Raw genomic sequence first — 21,415 nt, 5'->3', positions numbered from 1 at the left:
GAGGAATATTTGCATTATACTTATCAGCTGAGCATCTCAAATCTGAAGATCCAAAATCTGAAGTGCTCCAAAGAACATTTCCTTTGAGCATCATATCAGCACTCAAAAAGTTTTGGATTTTGGAGCATTCTGAATTTTATTTTCAGATTTGACATAATCTGTAATTTTGTTTTTAATTTCTCTGCTGATCTGAAGAAATTTCACCATAGAAAATTCCAGTTTGTAAACTGGTATGTGAAATCATTTGTGCATCTGTCTCATCTCTTCTTTCTTTTCCTTTTTTCTAATGGTTTTATATTTTTGCTTTGGGAACTCAAAATCTAAACAAGACAAAAAAGTAAATGATTATAACACCATATGAATGCTGTAAGAATACCTGGGGAAACAAAAATAAAGGAAGGTCTCACAAGTTAGGTGAAAAAGGTTTGCCCATGAGAAAGAATGGGGAAGATTATAGGTAGCTGAAAGCACAGAGACAATCTATGCATACAGCCTATCCAAGCTACCTCCACTGTGTATCAAAAAAGTAAAGAGTAGTTATACTTGGCTGTAGAGTAAGATTAAATTTCTCTTCATTATTCTTCTCTTTTATGAACTTTAACAATAGAGCAAGCATTAATTTGATGATCAGGAATTGTTTTTTAATTTCAGTTTTTAAAATTAGCTTAGAAAAACAAACAAAAGACTTATTTTTCTGGTAGAAAGCAGTTTGGGTCAGGTTGTAAAATACAGATGTTAATGATTGGGAAGTAGGCTGCAGAAGACAAGCTCCAAAAGGGCTCATGATATTCATCCCGTGTCTCTGTGAGAATCCTAAGCTAGGTGTACTCAGTGTTGCAAGTCTCTTTATCCATAGGGTCATTAGGCAGAAATTCCCCAGGTGGCAGGTACTAGCAGGTCAAATGCTCAAATATAATACCCTTTGGAGTCAGAGAGACCAAGCTTAGTATCTCCACACTACCACTTAACTAGCTCAGTGAGCCTGGGCAAATTAATTAGCCACTTGACTTTTTCATCTGTAAAGTGGAAAAATGCCTACCTCTCAAAATTTTTGTGCATAACAACTTACATAATGTCGGTAATGAACTCAGAACAGTGCCTATCCCCCTGCAAAAGACAATTATAATATAAAACGCATTTGTATATGTAATTGAGAAGCAGATATTGGTTTGCTCTACTGGTTTGGCTAAAGGCTTTAAGCATATAAAACTCCTTTGTCTGCTGGGACGTCAACTTTTTAAAACTTAAATGACACGCCTGTAATCCCAGCACTTTGGGAGGCCGAGGCAGGTGAATCACGAGGTCAAGAGATCGAGACCATCCTGGTCAACATGGTGAAACCCCGTCTCTACTAAAAATACAAAAAAATTAGCTGGGCATGGTGGAACGTGCCTGTAATCCCAGCTACTCAGGAGGCTGAGGCAGGAGAATTGCCTGAACCCAGAAGGCGGAGGTTGCGGTGAGCCGAGATCGCGCCATTGCACTCCAGCCGGGGTAACAAGAGTGAAACTCCGTCTCAAAAAAAAAAAAAAATTAAATGAGTACAATTTTTTAACACAAGTTCCAAATGTTGGAAGGACATTCTGTATTTGCAGTTAATTCTAAAAATACGCTACCTTTAGAATGATCCCTCTGTAGGAATCAGAAATAACCAAGGGACCCAGCCCCTAGATTCTAGCAACTGACAGAAAACTAGGTGGCGATTTCCCATTCTTCCCTGTCTCCTTAATCCAGCGGGCTTTTGAATCAGAGATGTTTTGTGTAGAGATGGGCCTTCTCTCTTCCAGGCCAACTCTGAAGTAACCGCCCTTACCCCAAGTTTTCGTTGAGCTGGAATAACGCCAGCAGAAGACTGTAGTAGGTGTGCCTCAAGTGTCCTCAAACAATTCCTGAAGCTTCCAGAATCCTCGTAACAACCCACTGAACCACCTGCGGCAACTCCACCCACTTCCACACACCTGCTCTTCTTTCTAACCCAGGTACGCAATCCTGCAGCCCGCCTTCGCAGGGGACCAATCAGAGAGCGCAGAGTGAGCCGGATGGGGCGGGTCCAGTTTGGCGCTGACGACGAATCACCTACCTCAGACAGCAGGGGCGGAAGCGGAAAATAGCCGAAAGTCCTGGTTTGGCCTTGGGTTCCGCTGTAGGGGATGTCCCGTGCGAGTGAGTGAGGAGGTGCTAGGGCTTTACCTACTAGCGGAATCGCGCTAAGAGACGCCTGCCAGTGCGGGAGGTAGGGAGCTCGGGAGCTCGATCCCCAAAGAAAAGAGCGACTGAACAGCAGCTGCAAGACAGAACCGGAGTGTGCGGGGTCCCTAGAGGCCGGTTCCTGGTCGGCGCTGCCCTTCTGGAAGCCATGGTGCAGGCAGACCTCAGGGCGATCCCCAGGTGAGGGCAGCGGCTCTGCGTGGGATTCCACCGCCGTAGAACCGAGTAGATGCGGAGTAGGGAAGAAAGGATGTTGCCCGCACTGCTCCCTGATAGCACCCTGATCGGCCACATTTGCAGGAGCAGCAGCAGCAGAAGACACAGCGCCGGTCCAGGAGGCGGCTCGTGCTGTTAGTAAAGTCGCCCGACAGCTTTTTCTCCGTAGTATGCGAGTTGGCAAAACAGCCAGAGAACAGGGCTCCCCATTCCAATCTTTTCAAGCTTTTTTCCCTTGCTAACCGGATCTGATTTGTGCGAAAACATGCCTTGCACTTGTACCTGGAGGAACTGGAGACAGTGGATTCGACCTTTAGCAGTGGTCCTCTACCTGGTGTCCATAGTGGTTGCGGTTCCCCTATGCGTCTGGGAATTACAGAAACTGGAGGTAAGAGGGTTCTGCACCGTTAGCCTCTACACTTTCTTCTACCCATCTAAGATTGGGAAGGAGACACCCTTCCCCCATTTCTGCCTTGGCAATCCCGAAAACCATCTAGTGTAAACGAGCCCACTCTTAGGATATAAACCTGTCTAGTTTCTTGTTCACGGTTCTTCAAGTCACCCTACAGGTGGAGGTTGGACCGGGTCGAGAAAATAGAATATATTGATATAGCTGCTTAGAAGGGCACCGTTTTGCAAGCATTCATCAGTTCCCTGAAAGGTAATTTTATTCCTGAAATCTGATCTGTTCAGATACTGGACTAAAGTAGGTCAAATAAACTACCTTGAAAACCATGTATTGAATTTTATTAGCTTTTAACTAGCTTCCTGAATCAAAGGATTCTAGTTGTTTTAATTTTAGTGTTTGTTTTTACTGTGGAAATTAACTCTTACTCAACAAAGGTTTTGCAGAAAGTCCCTTATATATATTTTTGATGTCATATGCTTATTGTGACATCAGTAATGTTCTACAAGCTGGAAAACCCCAAGGTAAATAACTCCAATATAAATATTATATAATGAACTTTAAATTCGGGGTTAATATAACCCAGCAAGTACTTTTACAGAGAAACACCTATCACAACAACTATAACAAGACCATGACTATTTTAGGCCCGTCTTTATTGTGGAAATGATTTTTACATAGTTAAGCAAACTGTATTTAATATACATTTGTGTTCTCTATTTAGACTAAATTATTTTCTGTTGACTTTCCCATACTAGCATAGTCCATATAGTTATTTTAATGGCCGCGTAATATTCTGCTACATTAAATATTTCCCATTTGTTACATATTTAGATTATTCTCACAATTTGTCTGTAAAAACTTAGGTATAAGCATCTTAATACAAACGGGATTTTCTTACTTTGAAATATTTCCTTGGTATATGGTATAGGAATTACTTTAAAGGTTAGTAATATGCATAATATCAATGCAGTTTAAGGCTTCTCTTAGTTGTTAGTTTCAACTGTAGTTTTTAGGTGCCACTGGCTTTTAAGAAAAATTTGAATCTGCAATCTGTACCGCTAACATCCTAAGCCAAGTTCTCAGCATGTCTTGCCTGGATTCTTCTCAACACACCAGCCAGAGGAGTAACCAGTTAAAATATGGCCCATTAGGTGTGTCCTCTTAAATCACTTCTAGTCTTAAAGGCCAGTATTCCTCACTGTGGCCATCAAGGTCCAACGTGATCTGACACCACTCCCACCTGATCCCCCTCTGACTTTTTCTCTTCAAGTCCTAGGCTTCCACTGCATGGCTTTGCTCAAAAATCCCAGGCATGCTCCCTCCTTGAACCTTTGCACAAAGTTTCCCCTTCATAGAACGTCCTTTCCCTAGGTATTATTCCCATTCCTTTATGTTCTTCACGTCTTTACTCAAATATCACCTGACTATTTAACATTGTAAACTTCCCCTCCCTAACTCTTCATATTCCTTTCTCTGCTTTATTTTTTTTTTTCCATAGGACTTACCACCATCTACCACAATACATATTTTACTCCGTTTTCTTTCCCCCTTTCTGCCCAAATGACTAATACTTGAATACATGACTGAGTCCCAGTGATAAATCAGGCTTTGTATACTGTATGAGAGAACACTTATCTCCATAGCACCTAGTGGTGGAGACAAAGGGAACCAACAAAAACATGTCAATAAAATTGTATAAAATTCTGTGGAAGAAACCAGAAAAGATCTGAGAAGTTAACAGGCAAAGCAATCTAATTGCATAACTTCAAAAGACCACTCTACCAGCTATGGAAAATAAAGTGGGAGTGAAGTGAAGTCAGAAAGCTCTTTATGGTAGTGAGAGGTGGTGGGTGCCTGGGCTATTGATGGTTTATGGCCCCAGTAAGGACAGCAGGAATAGAAATGGAAAACTGAATTGTAAGTGTCCTTAGAAGTGAGCAAACAAGACTTGGCCGGAGATTGGGTTCCAGAGGAGAAGGAATGAGTGAAAGGAAGAAATCAAAGATGATTCTGAAGTTTTTGGTTTGAACAACTATGTAAATGGTGGTGCCAATTACTGAGATAGAAAATTGAGAGTTAGGAACAGGTTTAAAAGAAATTGAGTTCTGTTATGGACAATTAGTTTAATAAGAGACATTCAATAGGCATGTCAGATATACTGCTGGTTATACACATCTAATGTTCAAAAAGATTTGGGGCCGGGCTCGGTGGCTCAAGCCTGTAATCCCAGCACTTTGGGAGGCCGAGGCGGGTGGATCACGAGGTCAAGAGATCGAGACCATCCTGGTCAACATGGTGAAACCCCGTCTCTACTAAAAATACAAAAAATTAGCTGGGATTACAGGCACGCGCCACCATGCCCAGCTAATTTTTTGTATTTTTAGTAGAGACGGGGTTTCACCATCCTGGTCAATATGGTGAAACCCCGTCTCTACTAAAAATACAAAAAATTAGCTGGGCATGGTGGCGCGTGCCTGTAATCCCAGCTACTCAGGAGGCTAAGGCAGGAGAATTGCCTGAACCCAGGAGGCGGAGGTTGCGGTGAGCCGAGATCGCGCCATTGCACTCCAGCCTGGGTTAACAAGAGCGAAACTCCGTCCCAAAAAAAAAAAAAAGATTTGACCTGAAGATACAAATGTGAGAGTTTATCTTAGCCTTCTCAGGCTGTGGTAAGAAAATACCGTAGTCTGAGTGGCTTAAACTACAGAAATTTATTTTCCCACAGTTCTGAAAGCTCATCACATGCCTATGGTGGAGCATATACTCATTTATTGGAGTGGTAGGATGACCATCTATACTGTTGAAACTATTTGGCTGACCACATATACCTGAAATTAATTCACACATGATGGCATGCTGCTCTGTAGTCTGTTTACCTCATCCCACTCATCCTCATGCCCTAGGAGTTCCAGATGTCAGTTCTTTTTCCCCTCAGGATGACTGAGCCCAGAAAGCACTCTCTCCTATTCATCTCCACTATTTGTTTTGAAGCATTTTGCTGAGGGAGAGTTAACTTATTCTTGGATGCTTGTCTTTAAGGGTTTTTTCTTTCCTCTCTACTTTCCTCAAGTTACCCTAGAAAAAAACTCTCTTTATCTCCTCCTCATTTCGTAAGCCAAAAAACTCAACTCGTGGCTGATAAGATTAAGAATAATACTGCTAGTATCTATATCATTGTGTGTCAAATTTAAATAAATTATTTGGAGGTAAACATAAAATTAAAGAATTATATTGATAATTTCTGCAGATACCTAGTGGAGTTATTCTATTATAATGTTACTTAAATATAAACACACATAAAATTGGTTAAATTTCTTATGCATGTAGCTTTTATATAGCTCAAAAATCAAAACAACCGTAAAACCAATAATTAAAATTAATGATATTAATGTGGAGAGATGATGTCTTTCTGAAACTAAATTACCATTTACCATGTACAAATGATACTATGTGGTACAGGATTTTAAAATTTGACCTGCAGTGACCAAGTCTCTAGTCACTTGTTTTATGATTGTTTAAAAAACAAAAACAACTTTCTACCTTAGAGCACACTGTGGAGACTTGACCTTCATTAGTCACAAGCACACGTAAAACCAAGTTCTAGTTTTTGGAACTGAAGCAATCAAAAAAAGCAACTACTTGGCAATACTTTTTTTTCCTTTACTTTTCCTTTTTTTTTTTTGAGACACAATCTCGCTCTGTCACCCAGGCTGGTGTGCTGTGGCATGATCATGGCTGACTGCAGCTTTGACCTGCTGGGCTCAGGTGATTCTCTGACACCCAGCTATTTTTTTCTGTTTTTTGTAGAGATGGAGTTTTACCATGTTGCCCACGCTGGTTTTGAACTCCTGGGCTCAAGCTGTCTGCCCGAAGTGATGGGATTACAGGCGTGAGCCACTGCGCCTGGCTGCAGGACCATTCTTAATGATCACTTTATAATAAAGCCAATCTAGAATATGCTTATGCTATTACTGTTTTCTTCGATCGTTACTGAAATTTCACTTTCCTTGGTTTCGGTAACCTGTTGTCCACCATGGTCTGAGAATATTAAATGGAAAATTTCAGAAATAAGTAATTTATAAGTTTTAAATAACTTTTTACAATATATAATTGTTCTATTATTGTTGTTACCACTTACTGTGTATTCAATTTATGAATTAAACTTTATCATAAATACGTATGTATAGGAAAAAACATAGTATATGCATATAGGACTTGGGACGATGTACAGTTTTAGGCATTCACTGGGGGTCTTGGAACCTAGCCCCCACATATAAGTGGAGACTACTGTACTCAATTTTAAATGAAATGGATAAAAGCAAAAAGCTCTGTGCTAAGAGTACTCAGACATTCCTTTTAGAATCTTCACCTCCATATATTTGCTTTTAATTTACTGCTTTAACACCCCCACAATCAGCAAGACTTTGTATTGGCTTTTTGTTTTTGTTTACGAGACAGGGTCTCACTCTGTTGCCCAGGGTGGAGTACAGTGGCACAATCATGGCTCACTGTAGCCTTGACCTCCTGGGCTCAAGCAAATCTCCCATCTCAGCATCCCTAGTAGGTAGGATTACAGGCACATGCTATCACGCCTGGCTTATTTATTTTTTGTAGAGGTGGCATCTCGCCATGTTGCTCAGGCTGGTCTGGAACCCATGGGCTCAAGCAGTTATCCTGCCTCAGCCTCCCAAAGTGCCGGGATTACAGGCATAAGCCACCTCACCCACCCATTCTATATATTTTACTGTAGAAATTTATTGTTGTAAAATTACATTTGTTCTCCATACTTTTGTTTTCTACCTTTTATCTTTGGCCCCTGGTAGAGGAAGAAAAAGTCTTATTCAAAACTGAAACTGGGCCGGGCATGGTGACGCATGCCTATAATCTCAGCATTTTGGGAGGCTGAAGCGGGCAGATCACTTAAGGTCAGGGGTTCCAGACCAGCCTGGCCAACATGGCAAAACCCTGTCTCTATTAAAAATACAAAAAATTAGCCAGCCATGGTGGCAGGCGCCTGTAATCCCAGCTACTCAGGAGGCTGAGGCAGGAGAATCGCTTGAACCCCGAAGGCAGAGGTTGCAGTGAGCCAAGATCACGCCGCTGCACTCCAGCCTGGGCAACACAGCAAAACTCTGTCTCAAAAAAAAAGAAAAGAAACAGTGATACTTAAAGTTGTAGACCTCAGTTCTATTTTAATTGTAAACTGCTCAACCCTTCAAGCATCAGAAATAAATACCCACCTATTCCTCTTTAAAAAAAAAAAAAAAAATCTTAGTCTTCAAGGCAAGATTACAAGTTAGTATAAAAGGCTACTCCCCCAATTGTTTTTCAGTTTTTCTTTTTTTTTTCTTTCCTAAAGACAGGGTCTCACTTTGTAGGCCCAGGCCGATTTCAAACTCCTGGCCTCAAGCCATCCTCCCACCTTGGCCTCCCGAAGTGCTAGGATTATAGACACAAGGACGAGCCCAGCCAAGCTCTTTCATTTTAATATCAGAATTTATACTAACATGTTATTTTGTTTCTTAAGGTTGGAATACACACCAAGGCTTGGTTTATTGCTGGGATCTTTTTGCTGTTGACTATACCTATATCGCTGTGGGAGATATTGCAACACTTAGTGCATTATACACAACCCGAACTACAAAAACCAATAATGAGGTAAAACAATATATTTGATTCCACTAGTGTTGTGTTGGCTTATTTCATAAACATGACATAATTTTTTTTAAATTTATGTTTCCTTTTTCAATAGGATTCTTTGGATGGTACCCATTTACAGTTTAGATAGTGTAAGTATGTTTCATTTTTATCTCATTAACTAAACTTGCTTGATGATACTAGCTATACTTACAGAATGCTTAAGGTAATGAAAGTATGTTACTGACAATAAGGAGTCAGATTAATAAGAAAAGTAAAAAGGTTCCCTTGTTTCTGATGTTGATAGAGAATATAAATTATGATAATTAAAAATGTAAATGTGATATTTTAAATGTTTAAAAATCTACAGCTGTTTGCTTTCTTTTAAACTTTCAGGTTGGTAAAGAATGTAATATTTTAAATTATATTACCACGCTTTTTATTAAGTCTTTTATTTGAACCAAAAATTTAAAAACCTTCCCCAGTGGATACACATGAAATTGTTATAGATGACTGCTTCTAATTTGAGTAAATATAAAGGAAATATCTTTAGCAGCATTATCTGTGATCGTATTAAGAAAAGCTTCAGATTTAAGAACTCAAGTACTTACTTTAACTTCTCTATTATTTACCCCCACTTATGTTTTTGTTTACCAATAGCTAAGATGTTTATTGCTTTTAAAAATTCATTTCATAGATTGTTTGATAGCCCTCATGATAAATTTTAGAGAGTCTCATATATGACAAGACATCTCAAGCATAAAAGTTAGCTTATTGTGAGTACCATGAATGGAATGGTGGTTCATTTTATCTTAGCTGCAACAATCTTTAACCTCTGTGCTTTTTCTTAGTGGATAGCGTTGAAATATCCCAGCATTGCAATATATGTGGATACCTGCAGAGAATGCTATGAAGCTTATGTAATTTACAACTTTATGGGTTTCCTTACCAATTATCTAACTAACCGGTATCCAAATCTGGTATTAATCCTTGAAGCCAAAGATCAGCAGAAACATTTTCCTCCTTTATGTTGCTGTCCACCATGGGCTATGGGAGAGTAAGTACGTTTGGTTTAATTTTTTTTGTTTTGGTTTTTTATCTAAGCAGAGTTTTTAAGTAGCTATCAGCTCTTTCAAGGCAGTGTGTTAAGTACTAATAGCAGAATAGTAAGTATAAGACAGAGTTCCTACCCTAATGTAGCTCATAGTTGTTTGAAGGCTAACAAAACACAGTTTTGTAATCCCACAGACATGTTAGTCTTTTTTACATTATTAATCCCCAAATCAAAAAATTAAAGTATTGCAGGTAAAAACAGTAATCATTTAATCAATATGCTTTTGCAGTTGAGGACCGAGGTCTGCAGATCTTATGTAAGAACACACAGCTAGTTAAAAGACAGAGATAAGATAGTCTGGGTTGTAGAACCGCATATATGAAATAGAAGCAATAAATAGCAGTGTTTGGCAACATAATACATCAGCTTGCCTTATTATATGTTCATGTAGGACATTAAAACTTATGTCATTTCATTTTGAAAAATAAATTGAGTTTGCAATCGCATTTATAATACAAATGAATTCTTTGGTATTTTTCAGCAAGCAAACATTTGGAAACAGTGTTTTAGAAAAATTAATTTTGCAATATCATAAAGAATGAATTGGAGGAACGAAGATTGCAGAGATGAGGAAATAAATCAGGAGTTTATAGTAATCTATTTGTGAAATAAAACTGAAAAGGAAGGATGAGATTGGAACAGAAAAGAAAGGCAATAAGAGAATGCAACTGAAAAATCAGTAAGACTTGACCACTAATGCAACTGCCCAAGGGGTTCACCATACTGGCTGCCTAGACAGAACGAATTGATCAACATAGGGGAATTACAAAAGATAAGAGTAATTCACACAGAGCCAGCTGTGTGGGAGACAGGAATTTTATTATTACTTAAATCAGCCTCCCCAGGCATTCCGGGATCAGAGTTTTTAAGAATAATTTGCTGGGTAGGGGGAAGCCAGTGAGCCAGTTAGTGCTGATTGGTGAGAAATGAAATCATAGGGAGTTGAAGCTGTCCATCTGTGCTGAGTCAATTCCTGGGTGGGGGGGCCACAAGGTCAGATGAGCCAGTTTATTGATCTGGGTGGTGCCAATGGTTCCATCAAGTGCAGGGTCTGCAGAATATCTCAAGCACTGATTTTAAGAGTAGCTTAGGGAGGGTCAGAATCTTGTAGCCTCCAGCTACAAGCATGATTCCTAAACCATAATTTCTAATCTTGTGCTAATGTTAGTTCTACAAAGGCAATCTAGTCCCCAGGCGAGAGGTTTTGCTTTGGGACAGGGCTGTTTCTATAACTTTGGGAAAAACTATAAACTGTTTCTCCCAAAGCTGGTTAAGTCTTACTGATTTTTCAGTTGCATTCTCTTATTGCCTTTCTTTTCTGTTCCAATCTCATCCCTCCTTTTCAGTTTTATTTCACAAATAGATTATTATAAACTCCTAATTTATTTCCTCATCTCTGCAATCTTCGTCCCTCCAATTCAAACTATAAACTAAGTTTCTCCCAAAGTTAGTTCAGCCTATGCCCAGGAACGAACAAGGACAGCTTGGAGATTAGACACAAGACAGAGTCGGTTAAGTTAGATCTCTTTCACTGTCTCAGTTATAATTTTGCAAAGGCAGTTTCACTAATAAATGAGGAATAAGGTGGAAATTACAAGCCAAAGTAAATGAAGGTGATGAGTCTAGACATACAACATAAGAATGGCTGCATTGCCTGCTATGCAATACAGGACCATTTGTACAACCTCCTGACAAATTTTGTCTTTATTTACACCCTTGAAATGACAAGGAGCTACCTGGCTTTTTAAAATAATAAGCTACTCAGGTGTTCATTTGACAAATATGTATTGAGCATCAAGTATGTGCTAGTATAAATATAGATCCTGGTGCACAGAACAGACATAGACCTCATGGAACTTAGTTTGGTTAGGAGAATTAGGAATTAAATGAAGGCACAAATATATAGTTACTTATTTCAGAAAACGCAATGAAGGAAAAAGAACAGGAGGCCGTGAGAGAGAATAGTAAAGACAAATTAATGTAGATTGGTTATCAGGGGAGAGAGATTGTGCTCAACTCTGAAGGCAACAGGACAAATGGACATTTATAGATAGAGGATGTTGAGGGGGTCAGTGAATGCAAAATTATGAAGAGGGGACATCAGGGCTAGGAGGATTCTCATCAAACTGACTGAACAGGATTCTTGCCAAAGGCAGGCCAAGGGCTTAGTCTTCAAGGGTGGGGGCTGAGGAATTTGATCAGATATTAAAGGTGATCAGGTAACAAAAGGGGCTGGGGAATGACTTAGCAAGATTCTTCTAAACTGACTTACAGACCAAGGACAGGGCCCAAGGATGAAGAGGAGATGAAAAGAGGAGTCAGAGGCTTGCCTGAAGTTTGGTAAATGAGAGTCTTTATCAAATGAGAAACCATTTGTAGGATATTATGCAGAAAACAGGTGTCCATATTTAATTTTCAAAGGTTACTGTTTTGTTTTGAGATAAAGAGTCTTGCTCTGGTCACCCAGGCTGGAGTGCAGTGGCACGATTTCAGCTCACTGCAACCCTTCTCCCAGGTTCAAGCGATTCTTATGCCTCAGCCTCCCAAGTAGCTGGGATTATAGGCATGTGCCAGCAAGCCCAGCTAATTTTGTTATTTGTTTTGTAGAGACAGTTTTGCCATGTTGGCCAGCCTGGTCTCAAGTGATCCACCCACCTCAGCCTCCCAAAGTGCTGGGATTACAGGCATGAGGATTGCTTGAGCCCAGGAGTTTGAGACTAGCCTGGGTAACACAGTGAGACCACATCTCTACAGAAAATTTTAAAATAGCTGCTGTGGGGGCACACACCTATAGTCCCAGCCACTCAGGAGGCTGGGGTGGAAGGATCGCTTGAGCCCAGGAGGTCAAGAGTAGCCTGGGCAACACAGTAAGACCCCATGTCAACAAAAAAATTAATTAGCCAGGTGTGGTGGTATGTATATATAGTTCCAGGTACTCAGGAGGCTGAGCTGGGAGGATCTCTTGAGCCCAGGAGATCAAGGCTGCAGTGAGTCATGTTCACACCACTGCACTCCAACCTAGGTGACAGAGTAAGACCCTATCTCTGGAAAAAAAAAAAAAAAAAAAAAATGGCATTTAGATACTTTGTTTCCTGCCATCCACATTCTTCTGCCACTGTTATTAAGGATGACTAAATTGAAAGAATTAACTATAAATATGGTATCATTCATCAAAGTAATTTTAATTTGGAGGCTTTGGGAAAAATCTCATGCTATTTAATAAGTAGTTGAAATTTTAAGTTCTTTTTCTTTTACAGAGTATTGCTGTCTAGGTGCAAACTAGGTGTATTGCAGTACACAGTTGTCAGAACTTTCACCACCATCGTTGCTTTGTAAGTACTTGGATTTTATATGAACTTTTTTTTTTAATCATTGTGCTCTTATGTGGAAACAACTTAGAAAACACAGTGTTAATGTGCTTATTTATAATGCAAGTCTAGTCTGTTGTAAAAAAAAAAAAAAAAAACCACTATATAGAAATTTACTCTATTAAAATGAATGACATGACCATTTATAGGCAAAGAGTCATCACAGGGGTCTTCTAAATATTTACATCCTCTCTAGAGCTAGCTTGCTGTAAAGCATTTTGAAAAAAAGAAAAAAAAAATGCCTTCTTTTTCAAATACATAGCTTTACAACAGAAACCCTATTGCCTGAAGTTAAAGTATGCTACTTTAAGTTCATTCCAGTTTTATTTTCTACATAAAATAGAATATATTAGAAGCACTCTGAGAAAGAAGTCATATTTTCTTTTAATATATTGTCAAGGCTTAGAATTGAAGTTAAATGGGTTATCATTAAGCTACCTGACAAAACTATTTCCTAAAAATTCAAAAACATCAAATACTTTAATGCCAATAGAGTACATGTTTTATCTCTTAGTTGTTACTAACATTCTTCTTGCTCACAGAGGAAAAGTGAAAAGAAAGACTGGTGAAAAAATTCTTTATTCTGCCTTTGAGCTAGCCATTTAATTATGAAGGCATGCTTTATTTCCCTGCAGCTTAGAAATTGGGTAAGATTCTAATAATACTGATGGTAATATTTATTTGAAGGCATCTGGGTCTTCATAAAATTTACCTCCAAGACAATTGAGGGGAAAAAATTAACAACTGCAGTTACATACACCTGCATTATATTGTGTTTTACAATCAAGCTTTCCCAAAATTAGACAGCATAGTTGGTTTTTTAAAATTTAGTACTCTTTCTGGTTTACTGTTATGTGTCTTATTTGGAATTTCCTTCAAGATGAAGGAACAAACATATGGTAACATGCCTAGAAAAATGGGTTTCTTTTCATTTTTGAACCACCTCTATATCCAAAGTCAAGTGGTTGTCAATGGAATCTCTCAAATAAACTGACTTCTAAATTCTCTATGTCCAAAGTCAAGTGATTGTCAATGGGATCTCAAATAAACTGACTTCTAAATTTAAGTATTGCTATTGCTGTATTTTAAAGTGCAATTTTGATTTAGTTAAATATAGAGATATCTCATTTTTAATTTTTTAGAATCTGTGAGCTGCTTGGCATATATGACGAAGGGAACTTTAGCTTTTCAAATGCTTGGACTTACTTGGTTATAATAAATAACATGTCACAGTTGGTAAGTAAATGTTCATTTTTCTTAACTGTACTAAATTAGTATCTATAAATAAATTTCTTTAGACAGAGTTTCTTAAGGCTTGCTTCTTTTTAATCTTTCTATAAATTTGAAATTTTTTAATTTTTCAAATATAAATTTAATTTGAAATTTAATTTATAGGAAGATTTATAGGAAGACTTGAAAAAAACTTTAATATACATCTTAATACATATATAAACATATAATAATGTCTTTGTTATTATTTGGTGACTTATACCCTCACATGTTGAACATGTTTATTTATGTTGCTTATTGCATAGCTATATGTCATAAAAACACAGTGCTACATTAAAAAAAAAATACGTACACACAACACACCCACATATACTGAGCATATTCAGAAGAGAAAATATCAAATTGGTATTTGACGGTATGGAGTTTGAATTAACATGCAAGAATAAAATTCTCTGTTATATATTTGGAATAAAAGGAAAATTGAGAGAATGCCAAATTTAAAAAAATAGATGATATTCTAGAAACTGTAATGTTCCAAAGATCTATGATGTAATGTTCTATTTGATCTTATGAGCTTTAAAAAATATGCATTTTATTTAAATTCTTTGGCTAATGCTTTCAGCAAAATAATTTAGATGCAGTGGTGTGCACATTTGGTATTAGAGCTTATACTAAAAATTAAATGTCCATGTAGCCAAAGCTTTCCCATATATTTATCCTCTTTGGAACCAGTAATTCTGTTTCTGGGAATGTATTCTAAAGAAATGTTCAGAAGTATGTTTGCCTAAAGTATCTTTGTATATAAAGCTTACTACTTGTAAATCACAAAAGGCTAAAAGCAATCCAAAAACCAGTGATGGGTACTAGTTGAATACACTATGATCTTTCCATTGACCAAAACATTAGGCAGTTATTAAAAATAAGCTTGATGAAACATATAGAACTTAGGTATTTTAAGTGGAAAAAACATTAGGCAATAAAAATTTGTAATTAATTCATGACAGTAATTTACAAACTGGCTTATCTGTACAAAGGATGATTGGAGACCATGAAAAACTTTATTCTTTGTTTACTACTTTCATATTCTAAAATAAATTTAGCATTTCATATTATTTTAATGGGGAAAAGTGAACTTTCAGGAAAATGTTTATTGTTATTCAGCACTACACTAGGTTATTACAGATTTCTAAAAATAGTTAATAAGTCTTGTTCATATTTAAAAATAAATCTAGCTGCACTAATACACTACCCTCAGGAAAAATTGTTTCATTGATTCTTTACATTCAGATTTCAGTCACCATTTTTATTGAAATTGTACTTGTTTAATGCGTTACCTTAGTGACATAGGATAGACTAGCTAATAAGCTAAAGTCTTATAAAATTAGTGGTCATTTATGTTTAAAAGCCATTACAACAGATGGATGTTTTTTATTTTAGCTGAACAAGAGCCATTTCTTCCATTTATGTCAGTCATTTGTTTACTGTTCCCTTATGGAACCCAGGAAGTGAACACTTAAAAACATTTTTCAGAAAGATGTTGTATATAGTATATATTAATCTATAATAAACTATAAGAGCTTGTTAATCTAAAAATAGAATAATAAAGCCCAGAAAAGTTTGCCTGAAACGTAATTCTGTACCAGGTCTGTGGTATGTAACTTTAATATTTATATTACCATATCTATCCTTACTGAAGAAGTTTAAATGTTAATCTTGTTTCTAGTTTGCCATGTATTGTCTCCTGCTATTTTATAAAGTACTAAAGGAAGAACTGAGCCCAATCCAACCTGTTGGCAAATTTCTTTGTGTAAAGCTGGTGGTTTTTGTTTCTTTTTGGTAAGTGTTAATTTCTTTTAAATGTTCTCATTTTCTGAAGGGCAATAAAAATGGTTAATAAGGATGATTTTTAAACATAGTCTTAATGCGGTAGATGGATTAAAATGTCTCGACTTATTTTTTAAAAAGTTCATCCTTTTAGCCCTTCTAGGATTTTCAAAATAAATAGATGGTCACTTCATTTATATGAAGAAAAAAGTTTGAAACAACCTAAATATCTCAATACTAGAATAATTATTAAAATAAATCATGGCCCTGTCATATAATAGAATACTATGCAGTTTGGAAGAAAGCATGATGTAGAATATTTAATAATATGGGGAAATAATCAGTAAATATTTTTAAAACAGAAGAAAAACTATACATAGTCTCAATTTAATAAAGAGGATGCAGCGGCTCACACCTATAATCCCAGCACTTTGGGAGGCCAAGGCGGGTGGATCGCCTGAGGTTGGGAGTTCAAGACTAGCCTGGCCAACACAGTGAAACCCCATCTCACTAAAATACAAAAATCAGCCGGGCATGGTAGCAGGCACCTGTAATCCTAACATACTTGGCAGGGAAGGCAGGAGAATCACCTGAACCCAGAAGGTGGAGGTTGCAGTGAGCCAAGATCACACCACTGCACTCCAGTCTGGGTGCCAGAGTGAAACTCCCATCTCAAAAAAAGAACAAAAAAAATTTATAAAGAGGTGGGTAATAGGGATCCTAGAAACAAATACACCAAATTTAACAGCTAGAAATAATACAAAAAGGGAAAAAGAAAAATCCTTGAAATCCCACCACCCAGAGAAGAATGATTAACATTTTGGTAAACCTGTGTTACATATAAAACTCCAGAGAAAGTCTGTGGAATTCGACAGCGTGTACAGTATATTGTAGATGTAGTTATTTGTCAGTAAAGAAAAATAAAATTTTGTTTGGCAAGGGGTGGGTATTTTTTGTGGGGTTTTTTGTTTGTTTGCTTACTTTTGCTTAGTATTCTGTTATGTGGATATAACTTTTTACTAATCTCCTTTTGATATTTAGGTTGTTCCTAATTTTTTGACCATACAAGAAACACTGAAGTGAATATTCTTGTATATAGAACTACGGAAGTGTGTCTATTTCATTATTTGCTGTTTAAATTTTACCTGGGTCCATTATCTCTAGATTTGTTTGAAATGCTCAGCTTCACTCCCTATCTTGGGACAAAACTGTACTAGAAAAATAAATTTGTAAGGCAAATTAATATATTTAACATAGATACAGTTTCTTCAGCAATATGCCGTCAAGGCAGGGTGGTGGTGGTCCACAGGTTACGCTGGGGTCTTTTTTTTAATGGCACGTTTTTAAAACTACTGCTCATTTTATGCTTGATATAGATTTGGCATTTACCTTTTCCTAACATATAGGCAAGCAGTAGTTATTGCTTTGTTGGTAAAAGTTGGCGTTATTTCTGAAAAGCATACGTGGGAATGGCAAACTGTAGAAGCTGTGGCCACAGGACTCCAGGTAAGTAGTGCCATCTCTGAATTCAGTAGAACTTCACTATTTGTTAAGCATTTCTATATATCTCCCCTAAACCTGACAACACACAGGGTATGGGGCTATAATCCTCACTTTTCAGGTGAGAAAACAGGGGAACCCTAGGGAAACTGGCCATACTTACTGATTTGTAGCAGAGCCATGAATAAAACTTGGATTTTATTACTCCTATATCTAATTCTCTTTCTGCATTTCTCCTTGTAATCTTTGGGTGGTGCAATACAATATACTTGATGTGATTGAGAATGAAATGTACTTTGCTAAGAAATACTTGAGGTTGGCCAGGTGCAGTGACTCACACTTGTAATCCTAGCACTTTCTAAGGCCAACACTGGGGGGATGACTTGACTCCAGGCATTTGAGACCAGGCTGGGCAACAAAGAGAGACCTCATCTCTACAAAAAATTAAAAAATTAAACACTTAGCCAGGCACAACAGCACTTGCCTATACTGCTAACTACTTGGAAGGTTGAAGTGGGAGGATGGCTTGAGGGCAGGAGTTCAAAGCTGCTACTTGAGGAAGTGCAAAACAGATTTACATTTTGACATTTTGTCTTTTTCTGAAGAGGTCAAAAATAATTATTTTAGAAAACTGAAAAATGAATATAATCTGAGAAGAAGTAAACAGCTGTTTATCTTAGCACTTTTGAAAAGTAGAGAAAGATAGCACTCTACAAAACTAAATTTAAACCCAAAGATGGCTGATGTTGTTGTTGTTGTTGTTGTTACAGGACTTTATTATCTGTATTGAGATGTTCCTCGCTGCCATTGCTCATCATTACACATTCTCATATAAACCATATGTCCAAGAAGCAGAAGAGGGCTCATGCTTTGATTCCTTTCTTGCCATGTGGGATGTCTCAGATATTACAGATGATATTTCTGAACAAGTAAGGCATGTTGGTAAGTACCAGCTATTTAAAATTAAACCAAATAAGTAAGGTAGGATATTGAATTTCTCCTACTAGAGCAATTTAGTAGCTATTTAGAGATGAAAAAACGCTTTAAAGCAGTACCACAGTCCAGGCTCATCAACTCTGGGGAGTGGGAGAGGGGGAAGTGGGGAGCGTATTTTTAGAATGGTAAGTTATAATGATAAAAATAACTTTTGACTAACATAGAAAACTTTATTTTAAAGGACAGACAGTCAGGGGACATCCCAGGAAAAAATTGTTTCCCGAGGATCAAGATGAACATACAAGCCTATTATCATCATCATCACAAGATGCAATTTCCATTGCTTCTTCTATGCCACCTTCACCCATGGGTCACTACCAAGGGTTTGGACACACTGTGACTCCACAGACTACACCTACTACAGCTAAGATATCTGATGAAATACTTAGTGATACTATAGGAGAGAAAAAAGAATCTTCAGATAAATCCGTGGATTCCTGAACAGTATGGAAAAGCAAACTGTGCAAAACTACTATATTATATCATTACCTGGTATCCCATGGATTTTGTGCTTGGTACAAACCATAAAAGATGGAAAATGTCAACACAAAAATAGCTGAAAGCCAGGTACAACTACTGGATTTATATATGTAAGTTTTGTATATCAAAAATAATTGGTCTAAATTTCCTAGACTTAGACTTGATTTCTTAACATTCGAGTATCACATACTCAAATGGCAGACAATGACCCCAACTAAATCTTCCTGATGTTACACTGCTTTATCAAAAGGATGGACATTTTTTTAAAAAATCAGTACTTCCTACCACTGCTGCATGAATATAATGCTCTGGAATTAACAGAAAGCATAATGCAGAAATACAAATTAGTGGAACTTAATCATGTGCCATATAAGCTCACCTAACAAACAATTATATCTCTATTTCTCAAATGAATGTCTTTCAATAAATAAGAATTTATCATTTATTTTCTGCAACATTTTTATGTCTCATTCTTTAAACATAAACTCTTAATGTTTTAACAAAAATTTCTTGATTAGAGGCACAGTGAAAAAGAAGTCAGTCCAAAAAAAAGTACTACTTTTCATCAGTGCTATTAAAGGTGGCAGCAAATGTAAATCTTGGCTGAGTGGTCTTAATTACTCATGAAACCACAGTCAGAAGACATGTAGGTGCTATTTGGGAAAACTTTATTACCTAGGATGGGGTTTCTCGAATTGCTTATCACAACCCCACTGGGTCATGTTTGACATTTTATAATGAAAATAAAATAGAAAATGCATTGTATGTTACAGAAAGCAAAGATAAGTATTGTTTCTCAAAACCTTTGCTCCATATATATATATATATATATATATATATATATATATATAGTGGTTCACAATTATACAGTCTTTTTTCTGTCCACTATTATAAACATTTCTATTAATAGTAAAAGTGAGCTATATGTAAAAACCCCAAAGATACACACACACACAAATCTGTTAGAACAAGTGAATTCAGTAAAGTTTCAGAATACAAAATCAACATACAAAAAACACTAGCATTTTTATACATAAATAATGATCGAACTGAAAAAGCAAGATGCCATTTATGATAGTATAAAAAAAATACTTAAGAATAAATTTAACATCAAGGCAGTAAAAGATCTATCTGTACACTGAAAACTATGAAATATTGATGAAAGAAATTAAAGACACAAATAGATGGAAAGATATCCTGTGCTCATGGGAAAAATTATTAATAGTTAAAATGGTCACACTACCCAAAGCAATTCAGAGTCAATGCAATCCTATCAAAATTACAATGGCATTATTTATAAAATAGAAAAAAAAAATCCTAAAATTCGTATGTAACCATAAAAGACCCTGAATAGGCAAAATAATACTGAGGGAAAAAAGTTGGAGACATCACATTTCCTAATTTTTTTTTTTTTTTGAGACGGAGTTTCACTCTTGTTACTCAGGCTAGAGTGCAATGGCGCGATCTCGGCTCACCGCAACCTCCCCCTCCTGGGTTCAGGCAATTCTCCTGCCTCAACCTCCTGAGTAGCTGGGATTACAGGCACGCACCACCATGCCCAGCTAATGTTTTGTATTTTTAGTAGAGACGGGGTTTCACCATGTTAACGAGGATGGTCTCGATCTCTTGACCTCGTGATCCACCTGCCTCGGCCTCCCAAAGTGCTGGGATTACAGGCTTGAGCCACCGCGCCCGGCACACATTTCTTCATTTTAAATTACATTACAAAACTATAGTAATCAAAACAGTGTGGTACTGGTATAAAAACACATACATAGACCAGTGGAACAGAATAAAGAGCTCAGATATAAATCCAAACATATAGGGTCAACCAACTTTTGACAAAGACACCAAGAAGACACAGCAGGGAAAGAACAATCTTCATTAAGTGGTGTTGGGAAAACTGCATTTCCACATCCAAAACAATGAAATTGGACCCTTAGCCCTACAAAACAGTCAACTCAAAGTGGATAAAAGACCTACATGTAAGAACAGAAACTATAAAACTAGAAGAGAACATGGAAAAGTTCCTGGACACTGACCATTGGCAATGATTTTTTGGATATCACACCAAAAGCTCAGTCAACAAAAGCAAAAACAAATGTGACTACATCAAACTAAAAAGCTTCTGACAGTAAAAGTCAACAAAATTAAACAATAGCCTACAGATTGAATAAAAAATATTTGTAAGCCATACATCTGAAAAAGGGTTAATATCCAAAATTTATAAAGAATTCATACAACTCAATTTTCAAAAGGGGCAAAAGACCTGAATAGACATTTCTCCAAAGAAGACAGAGATGGCCAACAGGTATAGAAAAGGGTGCTCGACATAATCATCAAGGAAATGCAAGTCAAACCTACTCTGAACTACTACTTCTCACCAGTTAAGCTAGCTATTATCAAAAAAAAGACAAGTGTTACGATGGTGTG

The 21,415-nt window shown here is 37.1% G+C and overlaps 1 protein-coding gene across 1 annotated transcript; it reads left to right on the top strand.

Annotated features, from left to right (window-relative positions):
• The first annotated feature begins 2,098 nt into the window (after nt 1-2,098).
• On the top strand, nt 2,099-19,428 carry TMEM184C (transmembrane protein 184C). Its single transcript, XM_032246437.1, is given in 12 exon segments — nt 2,099-2,388; nt 2,509-2,628; nt 2,631-2,812; nt 8,361-8,491; nt 8,586-8,622; nt 9,322-9,527; nt 12,842-12,916; nt 14,095-14,188; nt 15,906-16,018; nt 17,413-17,512; nt 18,277-18,448; nt 18,684-19,428. Coding segments are annotated over 11 exon segments (1,404 nt in total). The 5' UTR covers nt 2,099-2,388; nt 2,509-2,594; the 3' UTR covers nt 18,944-19,428.
• The last annotated feature ends 1,987 nt before the right edge of the window (nt 19,429-21,415 follow it).

Source organism: Sapajus apella, unplaced genomic scaffold (genome assembly GCF_009761245.1).
Source record: "Sapajus apella isolate SASKATOON/1434 unplaced genomic scaffold, GSC_monkey_1.0 scaffold61, whole genome shotgun sequence".
Taxonomy (NCBI): Eukaryota; Metazoa; Chordata; class Mammalia; order Primates; family Cebidae; genus Sapajus; species Sapajus apella.
Note: the sequence above shows the minus strand (reverse complement) of the source record. Positions and strands in the feature narration are given on the sequence as shown.